Source organism: Peromyscus leucopus, chromosome 8b, assembly GCF_004664715.2.
Source record: "Peromyscus leucopus breed LL Stock chromosome 8b, UCI_PerLeu_2.1, whole genome shotgun sequence".
Taxonomy (NCBI): domain Eukaryota; kingdom Metazoa; phylum Chordata; class Mammalia; order Rodentia; family Cricetidae; genus Peromyscus; species Peromyscus leucopus.
The window spans coordinates 99879770-99901881 of NC_051086.1; the positions used below are offsets into that span (position 1 = coordinate 99879770).

Sequence of the window (22112 nt, forward strand, 5' to 3'; positions counted from 1 at the left end):
TTTATCTTGACTTCCTTCAATGATGAACAGCTAGATGTGTTACATTTGTTTATGCTGTGAAACATTTGTTTAATGATGCATAAATGTGTTGTATTTTTTTGTTTTTCGAGACAGGATTTCTCTGTGTAATAGCGCAGGCTGTCCTGGAACTCACTCTGTAGACCAGGCTGGCCTCAAACTCACAGAGATCTGCCTGGCTCTGTCTCCCGAGCGCGGGATTAAAGGTGTTCACCACCAGAGCCCAGCAATGTGTTGCATTCTTTTATGTTACATTTGTTTAACTCTGTGAAGCTGTATTACTGTGCCTGTCTAAAATATTTGATGGTCCAATAAAGAGCTGAATGGCCAATTGCAAGGCAGGAGAAAGGATAGATGGGGCTGGCAGGCAGAGAGAATAAATAAGAGGAGAAATCTGGGAGGAAAAAAAGGATCAAGAGAACAAGGAGAGGAGGATGCTAGGGGCCAGCCACCTAACCACCCAGCCACGGAGAAAGAGTGAAAGTAAGATATAAAGAAGAAAAAGAAAAAGCCCAGAGGCAAACAGTAAATGGAATAATTTTTAAAAAGCTGCCTAGCAACAAGCCAAGCTAAGGCCAGGTATTTATAATTAAGAATAAGCCTCCATGTGTGATTTATTTGGGGGCTGGATGGTGGGCCCCCCAAAGAATAAAAATAAAAAATAACCAACAACATATTGGCATACCAATGTGGGCCAAATTTCCATGTAGGTACTGAGAAAGCTGAGAAAAAAAAAAAAAAAAAGGAAAGGAAAAAAAAGAAAAACGACACTACTTTAAGAGGCACTGCTGTTCAGTCAGCAGTGCTTAAAAACAAACAACAAACAAAGGCAAGCTAAGTAAAATAGCTTGTGGCAATGCAGATACCAGCTTCCTACAGTTAGGAAGGTGGAATGCATGTTTGATCAAATACCTCTGACAGGGCTGTGAGCTTTAGGCTTGTCTTTCAGGACCCGAGAAGCAGGCAGAGCCAGCCAAGAGGGCCGCAAGGAGGATCTAGGTATAGCTTAGCAGTCTAAAGTTTGCTTGTGCAATCAAAAAAGATATGCAGTAAAAGAAGTCTAGACAGAAAAGACCTCTAAACAGATTCCAGTGTGTTTTACAATGTGCATAGGCTTAAGAAAGAAAAAGGTATGGACAGTTAAAGAAACAAATAGTTTAGAAAGAGTACATTCTTTAAAGATACAGTAAAATTAATATAAAAGAAAAAAGCCACATAAGATGGGAAATACACAGGGAGTCTGGATCCTATATAGTATTGTGTTGTTTTTGAATTTTTTGAATGCTGATAAGCAAAAATAGTTAAGAGGCATGGGATTGTGAACTGGACTGCCAAATTGAACCAATCAGGATACTTTAATGCCTTAACTTTAAAAAGAAGAAAAAAAAATTGTCAAATGGAAGTCAAAAATGCTTTCAAGTTTTGTTCCCACAGAAGTCGAGAGGTTGTGGACTCCTTCAGGAATAATATGGATCAGGTTTGATCAAGGGAGACCTACTAAATCTTGACAGATGGTATCTATCAACAACGGTTACTGCTGGTCTTCCCAGGATTTGGCTATTATCTCAAAATGTTCTTGGGGACCCTAAAGAGGCCTTCACCCACAGACAGCAAGAAGCAGTTTGGAGGACACATTGCCCACATTCCCAAGAGGGGTGTGGTTGACTTTTGGTTAACTGGTGAGTCATGGATGTTTGTTATATTTAGGGGAATATAGGAATGATAATAGGATAGATTATTAAGTCTACTTTAAACTAAAAAGCAACAAATATTTTGTATTTGTATGGACTTTTGTATATTGATACAAATTTAAGGTCATTTTTGTTATAAAGTACTGTATATATGTTTCTACTCTTGTTTAAAGGATTCTTGTATATTGATACAAATTTAAGGTTATTTTTCTTACAACATATTATATATATGCTTCTACTTTTGTTTAAAGTACTGCACCTATGTAGTTCATTTAAAATATAGGTAAAGTTCTAGTTTTTGAAAGCTGTTATTATGAATTATATAGGACAACCAAGAAACAGGTTAGTAGTCATTTTTAACCATATTTGTAGATGTGTTAAGTATGCTTTTTTTAAAAAAAGATTTTATTTATTTATTATGTATACAGTACTCTGTCTGCATGCATGCCTGCAGGCCAAAAGAAGGTGCCAGTTCTTGTTACAGATGGTTGTGAGCCACCATGTGGTTGCTGGGAATTGAACTCAGGACCTCTGGAAGAACAGCCAGTGCTCTTAACTGCTGAGCCACCTCTCCAGCCCCAAAGTATGCTTTCAAGATTATATAGAGATATATTTTAAACATTGGTCTTCAAATACTTCAAAGACCTATAGAATGTGGCATTTAAAATGTTTTGTTAACTTAGGGCTTTTCATGACAATGAGACATATCTGCTTCTGGGAGCACCAATTTACATCAGAGATGATGGGCATTAAGAAACTTCATAGGGGGCTGGAGAGATGGCTCAGTGGTTAAGAGCACTGGCTGCTCTTCTAGAGGTCCTGAGTTCAATTCCCAGCAACCACATGATGGCTCACAACCATCTGTAATGAGGTCTGGTGCCCTCTTCTGGTGTGCAGGTATACATGCATGAAGAACACTGCATACATATTTAATTTATTTATTTATAAATTAAAAAAAAAAGAAACCTTATCACATGCCGGGCAGTGGTGGCACACGCCTTTAAATCCCAGCACTCGGGAGGCAGAGCCAGGCGGATCTCTGTGAGTTTGAGGCCAGCCTGGGCTAACAAGTGAGTTCGAGGAAAGGCGCAAAGCTACACAGAGAAACCCTGTCTTGAAAAACCAAAAAAAAAAAAAAAAAAAAAAAAAACCTTCATAGGAGTTTGTTTTCATTGTGCCAAGGTTAGCCATGCAGAGCCCACAGGAAAGACTGTTGAACTGTGCCACAACAAGGCAGGACAGTTCTTCAAATTCCTGCTTCACTGAAAAGTTTGCCAGATATTCTGGGCCTGTAGGCTGAAGATGGATGCCCCAACGTTGCAGAGGAACTTTGAGTTACTGTCCAGGCAGCCAAATGTCTCTGTTGTTAGATAATATTACATCCTTCTGGGTATCTGATGGAGTTAAAAACTAAGTAATTGGTTAATAGTTTTCTTTAATTATGATAGGAAATAAATTAGATGTAAAACTTTGGATTCACTAAGATAGGACAGATAATGTTTTCTCTGAATAAGCTAAATACAAATGGACTGAATATTGTAAATGTAATTCTTACTTGATAACTTTTTGTTGTGTATAGTTTTACTATGTTAAATTTAAAACCTTTTTATTTAGACAAAATGGGAAAAATACTATAGACTATTATTAAGATGTGTTGCATTTGTTCATGCTGTGGAACATTTGTTTAATAATGAAAAGATGTTTTATATTCTTTTATGTTGTATTTGTTTAACTCTGTGAAGCTGTGTTACTTTGCCTGTCTAAAACACCTGATGGTCCAATAAAGAGCTGAATGGCCAATAGCAAGAAAGGATAGGCAGGGCTGGCAGGCAGAGAGAATAAATAAGAAGAGAAATCTAGAAGAGAGATCAAGAAGGAGCAAGAGAACAAGGAGAGAGGACTCTAGGGGCCAGCCACACAGCCAGCCTCGGAGTAAGAGTGAAGGCAAGATATATAGAAGTGCCGGGCGGTGGTGGCGCACGCCTTTAAATCCCAGCACTCGGGAGGCAGAGGGAGGCAGATCTCTGTGAGTTCGAGGCCAGTCTGGTCTCCAAAGCGAGTTCCAGGAAAGGTGCAAAGCTACACAGAGAAACCCTGTCTCAAAAAACCAAATATATATATATGTGTAAGTAAAGAAAAAAGCCCAGAGGCAAAAGGTAGATGGTATAATTTAAGTTAAGGAGCTAGCCAGAAACAAGCCAAGCTAAGGCTGGGCATTTATAATTAAGAATAAGCCTCCATGCGTGACTTATTTGGGAGCTGGGTAGCCGGCCCCCCAAAAGAGTAAAAACAACCAACAACACTTTCCTCCCCAAGCAGCTCCTGGTCACGGTGTTTCATGTCAGCAATGAAAACCCATAGACAGGTGGCGTCTTTCCATTGTCTGTCAGCCTCCTCCTCTGGAATAGGCATTTGTTCACGTGTCTCTAGGATCTCATGAGACTTCTGCAACCCCATGCCCAGAAAGGCAAGGGCCAACCTGCCTCAGAAGCCCTCCCAAGAGCAGCCTGGACCTTCAGAATCTGGAGCCAGGATCAGAGAATGTACAGCAGCTAGGGGAGAGATACAATGGGGCCAAGAGGAAAGGCCGCTGACTCGGGGTAGAAGTTCCAGCTTCCATGAACAGGGCCATTCCCAGCAGGCGTTACAATCCAGGTTATCACAAGGGCAGGAATCCCACAGAGTCAAGGGATCTTTCCTCCCTTCCCTCTGCCAGATTCACTGCCAGGCAGGAACATGGAAAAGATGGCCATCCTGTATTTATCCTCTTGTGCCCCTGACAAGTTTCTCCTCTTCGTCTAGATACATCTGTCTGGATCCTTGGTTCCGCTAACAGATGCCAACCATGCCCCCCTAGCATGTTGGCCAATGGACTGCTTTGTGGCTGAGGCCCTTCTGGGATCAGAGGACACACACAGCATGAATGCTGAGCTGAAGAGCAAATCCCTGAGCTAATGGTGTCGCCTGGCCTGAGAACTCTGCACTCCAGCAGCGCTAACCCAGCACCTGGTGAAGTGGAGCCACCGCCAAGCCTGAGGGTTGGGCCAGCACCTGCCCACTCCTGTGGCTCAGCACATCCCCTTCACTTCCGGCCTTCCGCCTAGAAACTGGTTCTGTCCCAGTACCGTTCCTGTTCAGTCCTGGAGCCTCACAGCCACAGAGGTCTGGGTCTGCGAGTTCAGAAGCTACCCACGTGGTAGGGGTCCCCCCTTAAGTTGAAGAGCGTGGCTGCCTGGGCTGCAACTGCAGGGACACCAGAAAGCCCCCCCCCCATCACCCTCCTTCAACTGGGGCGTGGCTCATGAGACGAGCTGCCAGAGTGAGATGAGGAATGTGCCTTTTGCTTTAATGTCTATTAAATAAGTTGGCAGGAGAAACAAACCAAGTTGTGGGGGTTAGAATTCTGCAAAGAGCCCAGTCCTACCCCTGTGTGCTCAAGCTGTGTTCTTACTAGGACTGGGGGTTTCTCCCCATAACCAGGACTACAAAGCAGAGGCTGGCTGGACAGAGGAGAAACAAGGCCAGGCTCCTCCTCCCTGGTGTCTCTGTAGCCCAAGCATTCCCTTCTCTGTGTTCTCTTCAGAAAAGGCCCTGGCCCGTCTGCCATCGGCTGTGGACGACCCTTCATGCTCAGGACAGCTGGCCTAGAAGGCCAACCAGGCAGCAGCCATTGTTCAGTATGAACTCAGAACAAGTCTTGTTGGGAGAGGCGCCTCCAGGGCAGACCTTCAGCCCCTCCTGCCCTCACAGCTATCTGTCTTCCATCCTCATACAGTGGAACAGGTTACAGAAGAGCTCGTACCAGAAGAACATGAAGCCCGTGGAGAGGGCAGCCTTCAGCAGGCTGGGCGACAGGCCCTTGAAGAAGCCCTTGGTGCCTTCATCGTGGAACACCTGCCTAGTGAGGTCCAGGAGGCCCCTGTAGCTCCGCACCTGGGAAGAAGAAGGTGTAGGTTGAGGAGGGAAATGGTCATTAAAACAGGGACTCACCTGCCTCAACACAGCTCCCAGTAACTGCTCCCTGGATGAATGAGGGGTGGAATTCTTCATCCCTGGGCACATGGGATAGGTCGGGCTCAACTAAGCTAGAGAGGGCTTTTCCTGGCGAGGGGAATGAGGTGAAGATTCCGAGTGGTCCTAGAGGGTTGAGGCTGTGGTCAGGGCCACGGGGCTGGCGGAGGCAAAGCTGACGACAAAGAGCTGAAAGACAGGAAGATCAAGCCCCTGCAGAGACCTACCTGTTCTCCCTGCCCATTAAGGAATCAGGGATTACTGATTTCTTTTCCTGGGCACATCCCTAAGGGATGAGATTCTAAAGATCAGTGCGGATCAGACTCGGGCTGGCCAGCAGACCAGGTTCCAGGCTTTGTCGCTATTGGGAATTACCATGATCATGATGGTCTTGGTGTTAAGTGCTCCAAGGAGGTAGCCACTGCCATCGAGTGGCCATCATCTTGGCCAAGCTTTCCACTGTCTCTGTGCAGAGGCTCCTGGGGAACAGGACTGGCCAGCCCCACACTGTTCTGTGCAGGGTGACAGGGCCGCTGTGGCTCTGTGTGGCTAAGTCTCAGCCCTGCCTCCAGAGGCACTGGCATTGACTCTGCTCCTGTGCCCAAGAAGCTGCTACCAATGGCCAGTACTGTTGCTTGCTACCCATCAGCCAGGGGCCGCAATGCCACCCGGGGCAACTTTGCCAAGGCCACCTTTGATGCCATCTCCAAGACCTGCAGCTACCTGACCGCAGGCCTCTGGAAAGAGACTGTGTTCACCAACTCTCCTTATCAAGAATTCACTGACCATCTTGTGAAACTCACAGCAGAGCCTCTGTTCAGGGGACCCAGGCTTAAGCTGTGGCCACCACATAAGGTTTTTTTTTTTTTTTTAAGATTTATTTATTTATTATGCATTCAGTATCCTGCCCTCGTGTATGCCTGCAGGCCAAAAGAGGGCATCAGATCCCATTATAGATGGTTGTGAGCCACCATGTGGTTGCTGGGAATTGAACTCAGGACCTCTGGAAGAGCAGTCAGTGCTCTTAACCTCTGAGCCATCTCGCCAGCCCTACATAAGGTTTTTATACAAGAAAAATAAAGTGAATTAATTCTGACTAAAAAAAAGGGGGGAGGGCAGACGGTGGTGCAGCCTTTAATCCCAGCACTCTGTGGATCTCTGAGTTCGAAGCCCGCCTGGTCTACAGAGCTAGTTCCAGGATAGCTAGAGCCACACAGAAACCCTGTCTCCAAAAACAAAACAAAAAAAGAAAACTACAGAAGACAAGGGGGGGAGGGTCACCGCTGCTGGCTGCTCACGTCCAATGACAGCACTGATCTGAGCGCTCGGCACAGGATGGCTTACCTGACCAAAGGCAGACCGGGCATGCTCGAACCCTCCCACCTGCAGGCGCTTCTTGAAGAGGTCCAGGGGATATGTGAGGGTCTTGCTAATGACTCCAGACCCACAGCCACAAAGTAGGTTTTTCAGGTTCCCTGAGCCATAGAAAGAGAAATGCAGCTGAAGGTCCATGGCATGACAGTGACAGGAGAGTGTTGGTGTCTTAAAGCACTGGCTGCTCTTCCAGAAAAATCAAGTTCTGTTCCCAGCACCCACATCAGGCCACTCACAACTGCTTGGAACTACAACTCCAGGGAACAGTTCAGCTGCCTTGAGTACCCTACACACGCACATGCACACATGCACACACACGCACACATACACACACACACACACACACACACACACACACACGCACACGCACACATGCACGCACACGCACGCACACACGCATGGCATACACACATGCAGACACATAAATAATAAAACCAGAGCTGGAGAGATGGCTCAGCAGTTAAGAGCACTCGCTGCTTTTCCAGAGGACCTGGATTTCATTCCCAGCACCTCATGGAGGCTCACAACTGCTGGTAACTCCAGTTCCAGGGGATCCAATGAACTCTTCTTGTCTCCAAGGGTACCAGGCATACACATGGTACACAGACATACATAAAATAATTAAGAATTTAAAAATAATTCTTAAAAAAATATGAAATAAAAATATCAGAATTGGGCATGCTTTTAATCCAGCACTTGGGAGGCAGAAGCAAGTGGATCTCTGTGAGTTCTAGGCCAGCCTAGTCTATAGAGCAAGTTCTAGGATGGCCAGAGCTGTTTGTTACACAGACAAACCCTGTCTCAAAAAAAAAAAAAAAAGTCATCAGACTTAATACTCTACCACTAACCTGAACCCCATGAGCAATTCTTGCTTCTCAAAAGGGAATATGACCACTGCCAGAGGCAGACACAGCCATTGAAGCAAGAGTGACAACAGACACATTAGCCAGCTGGTCTCACCTGGAGACACAGAACCTGTGAGTCCCTAAATGGAAACAGTGCATGCCCTCCCCACCAAACAATGAAACCACAAAAGAGATAGATAGATAGATAGATAGATAGATAGATAGATAGATAGATAGATAGATAGACAGACAGATAGATAGACAGACAGATAGACAGACAGATAGACAGATAGATAGATGAATACATGAATAAATGAATAAATGCAATTTGTAAGTTGGGCTTCTGACAAAAAAAATGAAAACCAGGAAGAACTATTCCCAGGAAAGACACTTGCTCCCAGAAGTGTAGGGGTGAGTGTGTAAGAGCTGGAAGGAAGTGTCCTCTAAAGTACAAGGCTCACATGTTCTGCCAGCTAGACCACAGAGCCAGATGCTCCGGACAGGAAAACCAGCGCCTTCAAGGCTCACAGAAGCCGTGGCCCAGGCTAGGCTGGGGACATCTCACCTGTTTGCTTTCTATCTGGCGGGAGGACCCAGTCGTAGGCATGCTTCAAGGACCGGTAGCAGGAGAACTGCAGGCCCGCGTAGGGGAAGATGGCGATCACGGTGGGAAGCAAGCCTTTGTAGAAGACCAAGGGGCCCTCGGTCCTGTACATGGTCGACACAGCCTCCCGCAGGTTGTTATAGATCTGCACACGTACATGCACAGTATGAGTGAGCTGTGTGAGGGGTTTCAGCCCAAACGCATCCTTTTCTTCTCATCTAAAACCCAGCTGCCAGGAGTGTAACTTTTCCACTTCAGTCTAGGAAAACTAAGGATAAAGGTAAGTGGGGGCTGGGTGTGGTGGCACACGTGTAATCCTAGCACTTGACAGGTGGAAGCAGGAAGATCAGGAGTTCAAAGTCAGCCTGGACTACATATCCTTTTCAAGGCCAGCCTGGGATGAATGAGACCCTATCTCTAAACAAAATAAAAATTCAACAGGGCAGTGGGGTGCGGTGGCACACACCATCGTCCAAGCACTTAGCAAATGGAGGCAGGAGGATCAAGCTTCGAGGACAGGGACTGGAGAGAGGGCTCAGAGGTTAAGAGCACTGGCTGCTCTGCCAGAGGATCCAGGTTTGGGTCCCAGCACCCCCAAAGTAGCTAACAACTGTAACACAGTTCCAGGGTATCCAACACCCTCTTCTGGCCCCCGAGAACGCTGCATGTACACAGTGCATGGGCATAAATGTAGGCAAAACACCTGTACACATAAAAACAAATAAATCTTAAAAAAAAAAAAAAAAAAGTTTGAGGCCAGTTGGGCATAACTGGGCAGAGGCAGGCAGATCTCTCCGAGTTCAAGGCCAGCCTGGGCTACATATCAAGTTCCAGGACAGCCAGGGATACATAACAAGACCTTGTCTCCAAAAAAAAAAAAAAAAAAAAAAAAAGCTAGAGGTCAGCTTGAGCAACATAGGAAGACCCTGTCTCCAAAACAAACAAAAGGGTGTGGCTTTCTGACAACTTACTTCCTAGAAATTTCCATGAATCTTGAGTATATAAACGGATGTGCCCCAGGACTAGAGACCTGTGTCAGCAAATAGGAGTACATTCTGTTCTTGCAAAGGACCCAGGTTCAGTTCCCAGCACCCATATAGTGGCAGTTCCAGAGGATCCCATGCCCTCTCCTGGGTATGTGGGCACTGCATACATATAGTACACAGACATACATGTGGTGATGTATTGTGTCCCCCACTAGATTAGACATAGAGGCCAGACAGGGGTGGCAAACACCCTTAAGCCTAGCATTCCGGAGGCAGAGATCCATCTGGATCTCTGTGAGTTCAAAGACACACTGGAAACAGAGCCCAGGCATGGTGGCACACAACTTTAATCCCAGAATTTGAGACCTCATATGTCTTGCTTGGAAAAGACACATGCCTTTAATCTCAGGAAGTGATGGCAGGAAGCAGAAAGGTATGTAAGGCGTGAGGACCAGGAACTAGAGGCTTTTAGGCTTTTAAGCTTTTAGCTTTTAGCTTTTAACAGCAGTTCAGCTGAGATCCATTTGGGTAAGGACTCTGAAGCTTTCAGTCTGAGAATTCGTGGAAACATGACTGGATAAGGAGTTGTTGAGGTGAGGTTGGCTGGTTCTGTCTCTCTGATCTCTCAGAATTCACACCAATATCTGGCACAGGGTTTTATATTAATAAGACCATTTAGCAATTCATCTTACATATACACGCAGGCAAGACACCCATACACATAAAATAAATCTTTAAAAGTAAATGTCCAGGCCAAGTGGCGATGGCACATGCCTTTAATCCCAGCACCCGAGGCAGAACCACATGGATCTCTGTGAGTTCGAGGCCAGCCTGGCCTACAGTGCAAGATCCAGGACAGGCACCAAAACTACACAAAGAAACCCTGTCTTGAAAAACCAAAAAAAAAAAAAAAAAAAAAAAAAAAAGTAAATGTCCAAAGATTCCCAGCAACATCCTGAACATCCTGTGGACTGCAAAAGAGCCACCTGAACTTGGGAGGCCACTGGACCACCTTCCAGAGAAAGCCACTTGCAACAACAAAGACTGCCCAGGTCTCCCAGGGAACTCACAACAACACAGAGTAGACGGTTCATCTCAAAGCTCCTTCCCAGGAAGGCGGGGAGTAGGGTGAAGAGCAGAAAATGCCCCAGAGGCTAGCAGCAGGTCTCTGGGCGCGGGTTCCAGTGCAGGGCACGGAAAAGGCCTGTTGGAGAATTCTGCAGTCCCTGCTCTTTGGGGAGGCAAACAGCTCAGCTTCAGCGTGGGGCCGTCTGTGTCAGTGACTCTGTTTCTCAGCTCTGCGGGGCCAGAGCAGGTTAGCCCAGAACAATGCCCTCCTGCACCGGTCGGCAGAGGTAAAGCTCATCTCCTTCCTTGATACCGCTGCACTTCTTCCTTCTCTCACCAGAGGCTGGCAGGTAACAGGAGGGCACCGGCAAAGTTGGGCTGTTGTCAGCCACCTTCCCTCTAGCCCAGGAGCCACCACACTGCGGAGACCTCATCCCCCACTTCTCCACCAGGCCAGTCACCCCAGCCTCCAATTCTCCAGTGAATTATCACACACTTGACCCTTGTGCCCCATTCTTTTCTTCCAGACTATTCCTACGGGACTTTGCTCTTTGCAGCCAAAATAGCATCAGAATGTTTTCCAACCAGGTTCCCCACCCTGAGGGACACAAAGGCCAGGCAAAACCAAAACCTAAACAAAATGTCCCAACCAATGTGTCCATAAGGATGGATAGAGACACACACATACTGACTGGTATTTCTAAAAGAATTTTTACTTTTTTTTTAGTTTTTTCGAGACAGGGTTTCTGAGTAGCTTTGGAGCCTTTCCTGGAACTGGTTCTGTAGACCAAGCTGGCCTGGAACTCACAGAGATCCACCTGGCTCTGCCTCCTGAGTGCTGGGATCAAAGGCGTGCGCCACCACCGCCCGGCTGAATTTTCACATCTTTAATTTTATGTGTATGGATACTGTGCTGGCTAGTCTTATGTCTATTCCACACACAAACTAGATCTGAAAGGAGGGAAACTCAATTGAGAAAGGCTGCCATGAGAGCCAGCTGTGAGGCATTTTCTTAATTAGTGATTGATGGGGGAGGGCCCAGCCCATTGTGGGTGGTGCCATGCCTGGGCTGGTGGTCCTGGGTTCTATAAGAAAGCTGGCGAACAGGTCAGGGGAAGCAAGCCAGTAAGAAGAACCCACCCATGGCTTCTGCATCAGCTCCTTCCCTGCTTGAGTTTCTGTCCTGACTTCCTTCGATGATGAACAGTGATAAGGAAGTGTAAGTCAAGTGAGCCCTTTCCTCCCCAACTTGCTTTTTGGTCATGGTGTTTCATCACAGCAACATCACCCCTGATGAAGACAAGCGTTTTGCCTGTAGGCATGTTTACACATGTCTCATATGTAGTAACAGCAAAGGACAGAAACCCCAGAGACTAGAGTTACAGATTCTTGTGAGATCCCTTGGGGTGCTGGGAACTGAACCCCGGCCAGCTGGAAAAGCAGCCCGTGCTCTTAACCACTGAGCATCTCTCCAGTCACTATGTTTATTTCCTGTGTGGGGGCCTGTGCATGCTTTGTGCACATGTGGTAGAGGACAAAATTCGGGAGTTGGTTCTCTCTTAATATGTGGGTTCCAGCCGGGTGGTGGTGGCACACGCCTTTGATCCCAGCACTCGGGAGGCAGAGGCAGGCGAATCTCTGTGAGTTCAAGGCCAGCCTGGGCTACCAAGTGAGTTCCAGGAAAGGCGCAAAGCTACACAGAGAAACCCTGTCTCGAAAAACCAAAAAAAAAAAAAAAAAAAAAAAAAAAGGTGGGTTCCAGAGATCAAACTCAGGCTATCAGGGTGGCAGCAAGTGTCTTTACCCACCAAGTCATCCTGTCAGCTCTGTTTATTTTTGAGACTCTCACTACATTGCTGAGGTGGCCTCAAACCGCTGACCTCAGTCAACCTTCCCATTTTAGCCTCCATGTACTAGGACTGTAGCAATGTGTGTGGCTGCCGCTGTCTTTTTCCTTTTGTGGCTGTGTTTTGGGTTTGCTAGTGTGTATGTGTTTGGGGGTATGTAGGTTTTGTTTTTGGTCTTTTGAGACAGGATCTCACTCTGTAGTCCAGGCTGGCCTTGAACTCCCATGGATCCTCCTGTCTCCAACCAGGACTATGGGCTTGGGCCTTGAGCCTGCCTATTTTTTTTTTAAAAGCAGGATTTTTTTTTCTCTTGCTTTAAAAAAAAGTTTTATTTTATGTGTGTATTAGGGTCTGTTCTGCAAGTATGTATGTGGACTGCATGCCCGCCTGGTGCCTACAGAGGCCAGAAGAGGGTGTCAGATTCTCTAGACCTGGAGTTAAAGCTAGCTGTGGAGTTAAAGATGTGGGTGCTGGGAACCAAACCTGGGTCCTCTGCAAGAACTCTTAACCCCCGAGTTGTCTCTCCAGCCTCTAATGATGCTGCCCTTAAATGCATCCAGGAAGCAGACTGGACCAGGAGGTCAAACTTGTCACCAATGTGACGGATCTAGAATCACCTAGACACATGCCTGGGTGTACCCTCTAGGCTCGATCATCAGGTTAGTTAAGGTGGGAAGACCCACACTAAAAGTAGCCGGCACCATCCATGGGCTTGAGTCTGGACTGTACACAAAGGAGAAAGCCAGCTGAGCACAAGCAATCCCTCTCTGCTTCCTGACTCCAGCTGCAATGTGACCGGCTGCCTCCAGCTCCCGTCAACAGGATTCTCCACCATGATGGACAGCACCCTGCAACTGTGGGCCAAAATAAGCCCTTTCTTTGTGGAGGGCTCCTCCCTTAAGTTGCTTTTGGAGGAGTGTCTCATCACTGCCAGGAGAAGAGTCACTGGCCATAAGGCTTCTCCACTGTTTTTAAGTCCTTCCTGAGACTGACTCACCTATGCCAGCTCCTTCAACACATTCCTGCAGGAAGCCCTCAGGACACGATGGCCAAAAGTTCCTGTGTCCCAATCCCCCCAGATGCCTGCCTCATTCAGCCGGCAGCCCGGATACTTGTTTGTTCTGTTTTGCCCCGGGGGCTCAGTCTCCCCAGGAAGTCTACGAGCTCCGGGAGAAATGGACACAAACCACCGAACTGCAGAAGTGCAGATTACTGATAGAGCCTCACAAACTGGCTGTTGTGCTGATAATGAAAGGCGCCCCAGCTTTGCGTCCTGAAGGGACAAGAGCCCTAACTCCTGTGCTCCCACCTCCCCCAGGCTCCCCATCTGGCCCTGATTGCTCACCTTGGGCTCCCCCTGAGCTGCGAGGCGGGTGCGCAGGACATCCACAGGATGCACAGCAAGGGTGGCTGTGCCAGCAGACAGGCCGCCACATACGAAGTGTGCTGAGAACTGGTGAGTTTCATACAAGTTGGCTCTGTGGAGCAGTTCAGTCAGCTCTTCAAATGACAGAAACTGCAAAAGAAAGTGGAAAGGCACTGAGGACAAGCTGCAGAAATGGTCCCCCAGAAGAAGCAGCTCGTCACTCTGTGTACGCAGTTGCCTTAACCAAACGGACAGAGTAGAAAGAAAGAATAACCCAGGTGCCATTTCCTATCCCCTTGAGTCAAGCCAAGTATCCAAAGAGTTAAGAAAGGGGCTGGAAAGATGGCTCAGTAACTAAGAGCAGGTGTGAACTGCTCTTGCAGAATTCAATTCCAAGTTCCTAGATCTGGCAGCTCCTCACCACAGCCTGCACCTCCAGCTCCAGGGGATCTGATGCCTCTGTAGGCACCAGCACTCATGTGAAAATACATATAACTTAAAAATCTTTTAAAAAGGGGGCTGGAGAGATGGCTCAGAGGTTAAAAACACTGGCTGCTCTTCCAGAGGTCCTGAGTTCAATTCCCAGCAACCACATGGTGGTTCACAACCATCTGTAATGAGATCTGGTGCCCTCTTCTGGCCTGAAGGGATAAATGTGAACAGAACACTGTATACATAATAAATAAATAAATCTTTAAAAAAAAATCTTAAAAAAAAAAAAGAAAGATATGGAGCAGGCTTGGAGATCTTGGTCCAGTTGGAGATCACTAGCCTAGCACAAGGCCCTGGGTTCCATCTCCTACAACATCTAAAAAAAAAAAAAAAAAAAAAAAGGTGCTAGGGAAATATCTTACTTGTAAAGTGTTTCTGTGCAAGCACAGGACCTGAGTTTGAGCTCCAGCACCCACAAAAAAAAAAAGCAGGGTGCAACAGTGCGTGCCTGTACTCCCCAAGCTAGGGGTTTGCTTGGATGGCTTGCTGATCTGCCAGTCTAACCAAGTTAGTGAGCTCCAGGTTTAGGGAGAGACTGAGGAAGACACATCTCTGGCCTACATATATACACATGCATACAGACATGCACATACAAACACAGAGATAGATAGACAGACAGACAGACAGATAAAGAAACACATACAGAGAGATCTGTTTTGTTTTATTATTACTTTCTGAGCTGGTGCCTCACTATGAAGGCCTGGCTAGCCTGGAACTTGCTATATAGACCACGACGGCCTTGAATTTATGATACTCCTTCTGCCTCAGTCCCTGAGTGCTAGCATTACAGGTATGTGTCATAGCTGGGCAGTGGTAGCGCACGCCTTTAATCCCAGCACTTGGGAGGCAGAGGCAGGTGGATCTTTGTGAGTTCGAGGCCAGCCTGGTCTACAGAGCGAGATCCAGGAAAGGCCCAAAGCTACACAGGTATGTGTCATGCCATGCTCGAAAGATGCAGAAACTCCCTTCATTTAACGACTTTTCTGCAACCTAAGAAAAGCTAGCCATTATCTGACTTGCAGCTGGGGACTCCACACCACAGCTGAATCACTCACATCTGCTGACAGCACAGGCCCTCATACCATAGCCTCCCCCATCACCTCCAGCCAGCCAGATTTCCTGAGACTACCACGTTGCTGCATTTCCTCCACATGGTGCATCAGAGAAGGACACGGGTCAACACAGACATGCCAAGCTGGCAGGGCTGGACTGGAACAGAGTGTGAGAGGGTTGGAAGAGCAGCCAGGGACCACTCTGACACTGGCTACATGAGGAGGATGCTGCTCTGCCGCTCTCTCTTGCATTTACTCATTTGTGCTCTGCAAGGACCAAAGCCAGGACTTCGCGTGCACAAGCTTGCTAAGGTGGTGCTCCGTGCTCTGCCCCTACACTGGCCGCCCCTCTGCCAGTGCTCTCCCACCACGCTGGCCGCCCCTCTGCCACGGTCCCACGAATGGCCTTAGCTGACTAACCATATAAGCATTCTCAGCCACGGCTTTCTCTTCTGTAGAGTCAGAAAGACAACAGCATCTACCTCACAGGACGACTGTGGGGCCCGGGCCCACAGTCTGAGACAGTGTCACTCCGGCCAAACCTTACCAAGCACACCACGAAAACGCTGGTGCTGGACTCAAGCAGAAGTGCTGCGAAGGGAGAAGCCTGTGTGTCCGCCTCCCCCATCGTGGACAGCCCGAGGTCCCTCCCGGCAGCCATCCAGCAACACTGGCCACCTGCTCTCATCCCTCTCGTGCACCAGTGAGACCCAACTGAGCACTGCGGCGAAGGCACTATTCCGAAAACGGATGAGTCAGGGGTAAAGCGGCCTGCAGCCAAGCCTCGGGACCTGGGTTTGAATCCCGGGACCCTAATCAAGCATATCGCCGCACGCCTTTAATCTCAGAACGTGGGAGGCAGAAGCAGTGGATCTCTGTGAGTTCTAGGTGAACCTGTTCTACATTGAGAGTTTCAGAACCAAGAGGGCCACATAGAGAGAAACTGCCTACAAACAAAAAACAAACCCTAGTGAACCCCAGGACCCACATGGCAGAGGAGAGACCTGACTCCTGCAAATTGTCCTCTGACCTGGACACCTTGGCAGAAATTGTGTAGCAAGCACATCTCCCCTTTGTTTATTTCTCTGAGGAAATAAACAAAACGTAATTTGAAATTTAAACCAGAGAAATGGAGGTATTCCTCAGTATTAGCGGGGACGGGGTCAGGAGAGGGGGAGGAGAACAGGATGTGGGGAGGGGAGGCCTGAGGTGTGGCTAACTGATGATGTCTTCACGCAGTCAGAGCAGGTTTCCCGGGAAGGCAAAGGGGCAGGGTGAGGACTGCCACCAAAGGCAACGTCCTTACTTGTCACCCTTCCTCTGCTCCATGGAGCAGTGTGACCACAGGGACCTGACCGGGTTCCCCGCTACCTACTTGGACTGCTCCATAGCCTATGGACAGAATCTGGGCTGGAACGTGTCCTTTCCAGAACGCCGTTGGGCCCTCCTCCTGCAGAATCTGCTTGATCGCCTGGAAGATTCCGTGGTATTTGGCGTTGGGGTCACTTGGACACAGGCGTTCAATCTGAAGCTGGGGATTAAAGTGTAAAAGGTCAGGGCGGTGGGGGAGGGGGAGTGGCAAAGGGAAACTGAAGGGAACGAACCCTCCACCTGGACAAAATTCCAAGTTTTAGGACCCGCCTTTGCAAGGATGAAGCCTGCTTGTTCCCTGGCCCGTTGTCACGTGGAGACGAGGGGAAAGGTACCTGGAAACGGATCTTGATGACGTCCAAGGGGCTGATCAGGGCACGAGTGACAAATCCAGACACCGATCCTGCCACCGCCACCTCCAACTTGGAGTTATTCCTGCCATCTGCTTTGGCATCATAGCCGACCATCCCTGCCGCTAGTCCATCCAACGTCCATGAGTATCGAGCTGAGCGTAAGAGTCACAGGGTAAAGACAAGTTCCTTCCGGCTCTGCTCGGACACCACCTCCGTGCAGCAGCCCTCTCTGCCCACATACGGCACTGGCCTTTGTAGCCTTATTCCTACAGGATATGGTTTCGTGTCCTCCTGATTAGAATGTAAGCTCACAGAGCCGGGCGGGGTGGTGGTGCACGCCTTTAGTCCCAGCATTTGGGAGGCAGAGGCAGGCGGATCTCTCAGTTCTAGGCCAGCCTGGTGTATAAATTGAGTTCCAGGACAATCAGGACTACACACAGAAACCCTGTCTCGAAAACAAAAACAAACAAACAAAAAGAATGCAAGCCAGTGGAAATATAGGCTTGGTCTCAACTTTATACCTTCCACATCCAGTGACAGAAAAAGATCCATCTAAACCAAGGATGGTGGCTCAGGAGTTAAAAGCACTTTCTGCTTAGTCATGGATACTGGAATCCAGATCTCAGTGCACACATTAGATGGTTCATAAATACCTGTAATTCCAGTTCCAAAGAGATTTAATGCCCTCTTTGGTCCTCTGAGGGATCCTGCACTCATGTACACACATCTACCCCCCCACACACTCATAATTTAAAAAAACCTCATAATTAAAAATAAAATTAGGGCTGGAGAGATGGCCTAAAGATTAAGAACACTTGTTACTCTTGGAGAAGACCTGGGTTCAATTCCCAGCACCAACACTGCAGCTCACAACTGTCTGTAACTCCAATTCTGGGTCATCTTACACCTTCTTTACCTCCACAGGCACCAGGCATGCTGGTGATGCATATATAAGCATGCATGTGAGCAAAACATTCAAACACACGAAATAAGTAAATCTAAAAATTTTAATTAAATTATAGATATATTACTAGTCTCCAACAAGCTACCACTGTCCAAAATTCCTACCCAGTGCCCTCTTTGCCTTTTCTTCCATTGTAATCCACCCGGCACTTGAGAGACAGAGGCAGGAGGATCACTGCAAATTCAAAGTCAGCCAGGTCTACAGAGCAAATTCTAGGCCAGCAAAACCACAAAACCGAACCTTCCTGTGGTGGTCTGAATGAAAATGGCCCCTATAGGTCCATAGGGAGCGGCATTATTGGGAGGTGTGGCCTTGTTGGAGTAAGTGAGGTCTCGTTGGAAAAAGTGTGTCACTGGGGATGGGCTTTGAGGCTTCAGAACCACAAGCCAGGCCCAGTGTCACTCTCCGATACTGCTGCCTGCCAGTCAAGATAAGAATTCTTGCTAGGCAGCTGTGGTGCACACCTTTTAATCCCAGGACTGGGAGGCAGAACCAGTTGGATCTCTGTGAGTTCAAGGCCATCCTGGTCTACAGAGAGCCAGGAAAGGCACCAAAACTACACAGAGAAACCCTGTCTCGAAAAACCAGAAAAAAAAAAAAAAGATAGAGAATTCTTGGCTCCTTCTCCAGCACCATGTCTGCCTGTGTGCTGCCATGGACGACACCTCTGAACCTATACGCCAGCCCCAATTAAATGTTTTCCTTTATAAGAATTGCTGTGGCTGGGCCCAGCACTTGGGAGGCAGAGCCAGGCGGATCTCTGTGAGTTCGAGGCCAGCCTGGTCTAGAGAGCGAGATCCAAGACAGGTACCAAAACTACACAGAGAAACCCTGTCTCAAAAAAAAAGGGGGAAAAAAAAAAGGTTGCTGTGACAGTGGTGGTGCACGCCTTTAATGCCAGCACTCAGGAGGCAGAGGCAGGTGGATCTCTGAGTACAAGGCCAGCCTGGTCTACACAGTGAGTTCTAGAACAGCCAGGGCCACACAGAGAAACCTTGTCTGGAAAAACAAAACAACAACAACAAAGAGTTGCTATGGTCATGAAGTTTCTTCACAGCAAAAGAACTTTAACTAAGACATCCCCAAAACAAACAAAACACCTAAATATAAACTGATTTCAGAAAGGCCACTGGAATTACCCCACAGCTTGAACATGCAGAGTAACTAGGTCGTCACTGGCCACCCGATGACAACTTCCACTCCTTCATTCTGACTTTTATTTTCCCTTTCTAGTCCACCCTGGCACCTCTCCCAGAAGGCTGGGAGAATCGGGTTAAACAAGGGCAGAGGACGAAGCCACTGAACCCTCTCAGGGGTGACGGGGCCTGCTCAGTCCTCAACAGTTTCAAGTTTCTTGCAGTCTAGGAGGGAAAGAAGAGAAAGCCAAGTGGCAGGTGTCCTGGCTCGGTGTCCACAGAAGCTGAGGAGACAGCCAGTCTATCTGGAAGCCCAGCCTGTAACTGCACGATTCAAACCAAGCAGAGGGTGGGAGAGGCTATTGTGTCTGGATTTCAGGAAATAAGCAGTTCTACATTGCTGGATACAGCTCCAGAAACCTGGGTTCTAGCTACTAGAAAGACTGACACAGAAGGACCACAGCGTGAGGCCTACCTGGACTGCATGATGTGACCCTGTCTTAACATAAAAAGTAAAAGGAAGCCAGGCGGTGCATGCCTTTAATCCCGGTACTCTGGAGGCAGAGGCAGGCTGATCTCTGAGATTGAGGCCAGCCTGGTCTATAGTACAGTACTAGCTCCAGGACAGCCAGGGCTACACAGAGAAACCCTGTCTCAAAAAAAAAAAAAAAAAGGAAAGCTGGGGTTCACACTTACAATCCCAGAATGTGGGAGGCAAAGGCAAGAGGATTAGGAGCCAGCCTGGGCTACATAAGATCTCAGCCCAAGAAACCCAGACAAAGAGCAAAGTGCAAGCATGTGCAAAACCCTGGGCTTCATTCCCTAGCACTACGAGGGGGGGGGGGGGGTGTCTGCTATATAGCTCAGGGGTAGAGTGCCTGCCTAGTCTGCAGAAAGCTCTGAGTTTAAAATCTCATTACCACCAAAAATAAAAGCCTGGAGTCATAGAGATGGCTTCGTGGGTGAGGGCACCTGTTGCCCAGCCTGAAGCCCTGAGCTCCATCCCTGGGACCCACATGATGGAAGGAGAGAACCGACCCCAGAAAGTTGTCTCTGACCTTTACACGCTCTTTGTGGTCTGTGTGTGACTGTACATACATACACATGTGCGCGTATGTACGTACGTATGTATACACATACACACACACACACACACACACACACACACACTCTAATATAAATAAAGTAAAACCTATGTTCAAGTTCTGTCTCTCCCATAGACCAGGGGCAGCTTTTCAAATTCCAACTGAAGTCATGGCTCAGTGGTTAAGAGCACTGACTGTTGCTCTTACTGAGGACTTAGGTTTGATTCCCAGTATCCACATGAAGGCTCATAGCTGTCTGTAATTCCAGGCTCTGAGGATCTGAACCACTTTTCTGGCCTCCTCCTGCACCAGGCATGCATGCGGTGAAATACAGGCAGCAAATGCTTATTCACACAAAAATGAAATTAAATAAAATACCAACTGTTTTCCACTGTGGAAAGTGGGAGATGATGTTCGACCTGCCTGGCCCAGATTGCTGATCAGATTAAGTGGCAAATTTTGAAAACAAGTAAGTCATACACACCTGAAAAGCTTTTGAAATGTTTGTTTTCTAGAAAAGAAAACCACAAAGATGCAAACATGTCAAAAATCAGGACTGAAAAGTATTACAGTTGGTAAAGCACCCTGGGCTCGGTCCCCACAGGAAGCACAAACCAGCATGGTGGAGCCTGTAACACTTGGGAATTGGAGGCAGGAGACACAAGAGTTCAAGGTCATCCTTGAGAACATAGCAAGTTCAAGTGTAGCCTGGGTTACCCTGTCCCAAACAACAACAAAAATAAACAAAGGGAGAGATTAATCTCCTGCCCATTCAAAACCTTTTGGCACCAATAACCGTGATATCTCAACAGATTTTAAGAAACGATTGTGTAATATAAATAATGCAGGACTGAGACAGGCCGGCTGCTGACCTGAGTGGCAGTGCATGGGGTGCAAGCGAATTTCTTCACCCTGCACCTTTACTGTGTCAGACTCCACTGCCGGGTGGGCAGGTGTCCTTCGGTGAAACCGAGAGCCCACGTGTTCAGGTGAGGCGCTCTGCAGATGGCCCCGTGTTGGTACCCTGTCCAGGCGAACCGCGGGGAGGGCTTTTCCGGGAGTCCTGAGCAGTGGACAACCCCACGTTGCCTGAGGTGGTGGTGGTGGTGGTGTGTGTGTGTAGCGGGGAGGGGGGGAATTCGCCTTCCGTGTCCCTGAAGATGCTCCTGGGGTCAGGTGTACCACGTGAGCATTCGTCCCCGCCCCGCGTGGACACCTGTCCTTCCGTATTCCCTGTGTTCCGACTGAGGAAGCGGGGCTACCAGTTCCCCCGTCCCAGGGGAGAGCAAAGCCAGAGGACACTCACCTGAGGCGGCAGGTCCGCAGGTCCGCAGGGCTCTACAAGCTCAGTTCTCCCTCCTCTCAGAGTAGCCCAACAGCAAAACTTAACTGCACTTGCCAGTAACTGATGGGCTGCTGGGCCAATCACCGCGCAGCTTCTGGCCGCCTATGGCCCAATCGATGTTTGTCGGAGGGACCGTCTAATGTCACCGTCGAGATATCTCTGGGTAATGTAGTCTTCCGCTATCAAGTCCCTCCCCCAGACAAGCAGCGAAGAGCTTCCTGGGAGATGTAGTCCTGCTGCGCGTGCGTAGTCTCAACTTCGGAAGGAAGAGGATGGAAAAGCAGGCTTTTACCACTTTCTGGGCGGTCTCTCTCAGGGGCAGGATCCTCTGAAGTCCGCGGAGGATGTGGAATTAGGGCTCGCTGAACTTGACCCACCTTTCTTCAAATCAGTGTAGTCTCAGAATCCGTATAATCTAAATTTGGAGAAGATGGAGGGAAGCCTGGCATTATTAGCCTGGAGGACCGGGGTTGGGTCGAGGTTCTAGATGGGTTCTTGGGATGA

At 48.1% G+C, this 22112-nt stretch overlaps 1 protein-coding gene and 1 long non-coding RNA gene across 4 annotated transcripts; one reads left to right on the forward strand and one right to left on the reverse strand.

The window, feature by feature from the left end:
• Window positions 1-624: 624 nt before the first annotated feature.
• LOC119086918 lies at window positions 625-5090 on the forward strand. The gene is made up of 2 exons (XR_005090315.1): window positions 625-1697; window positions 4512-5090. It is a non-coding gene; the product is annotated as an uncharacterized LOC119086918 (long non-coding RNA).
• Slc25a19 (solute carrier family 25 member 19) lies at window positions 5030-21800 on the reverse strand. 3 transcript variants are annotated; one of them, XM_028889693.2, is made up of 7 exons: window positions 21570-21800; window positions 17061-17230; window positions 16730-16885; window positions 13790-13960; window positions 8505-8688; window positions 7065-7195; window positions 5030-5642 (listed from the first exon to the last, which is right to left on the reverse strand). In XM_028889693.2, exons 2-7 carry the CDS (start codon window positions 17190-17192, stop codon window positions 5460-5462), a joined length of 957 nt encoding a protein of 318 aa, XP_028745526.1. In that variant the 5' UTR covers window positions 17193-17230; window positions 21570-21800; the 3' UTR covers window positions 5030-5459. The 3 variants fall into 3 exon arrangements, with proteins under 3 accessions (XP_028745526.1, XP_028745525.1, XP_037056626.1); XM_028889692.2 differs by lacking the exon at window positions 21570-21800 and adding an exon at window positions 21136-21475; XM_037200731.1 differs by lacking the exons at window positions 13790-13960; window positions 16730-16885; window positions 17061-17230; window positions 21570-21800 and adding an exon at window positions 10600-10720.
• Between the last annotated feature and the right edge of the window lie 312 nt (window positions 21801-22112).

What these genes read in the sequence shown, in the direction of transcription:
- Slc25a19 (XM_028889692.2), bottom strand. An exon ending in TCATCAAGATCCGTTTCCAG is followed by an intron (nt 16,886 to 17,060) that starts GTACCTTTCCCC and finishes TTTAATCCCCAG; the next exon opens with CTTCAGATTGAACGCCTGTG. An exon ending in GCCAGATAGAAAGCAAACAG is followed by an intron (nt 7,196 to 8,504) that starts GTGAGATGTCCC and finishes TCTATGGCTCAG; the next exon opens with GGAACCTGAAAAACCTACTT.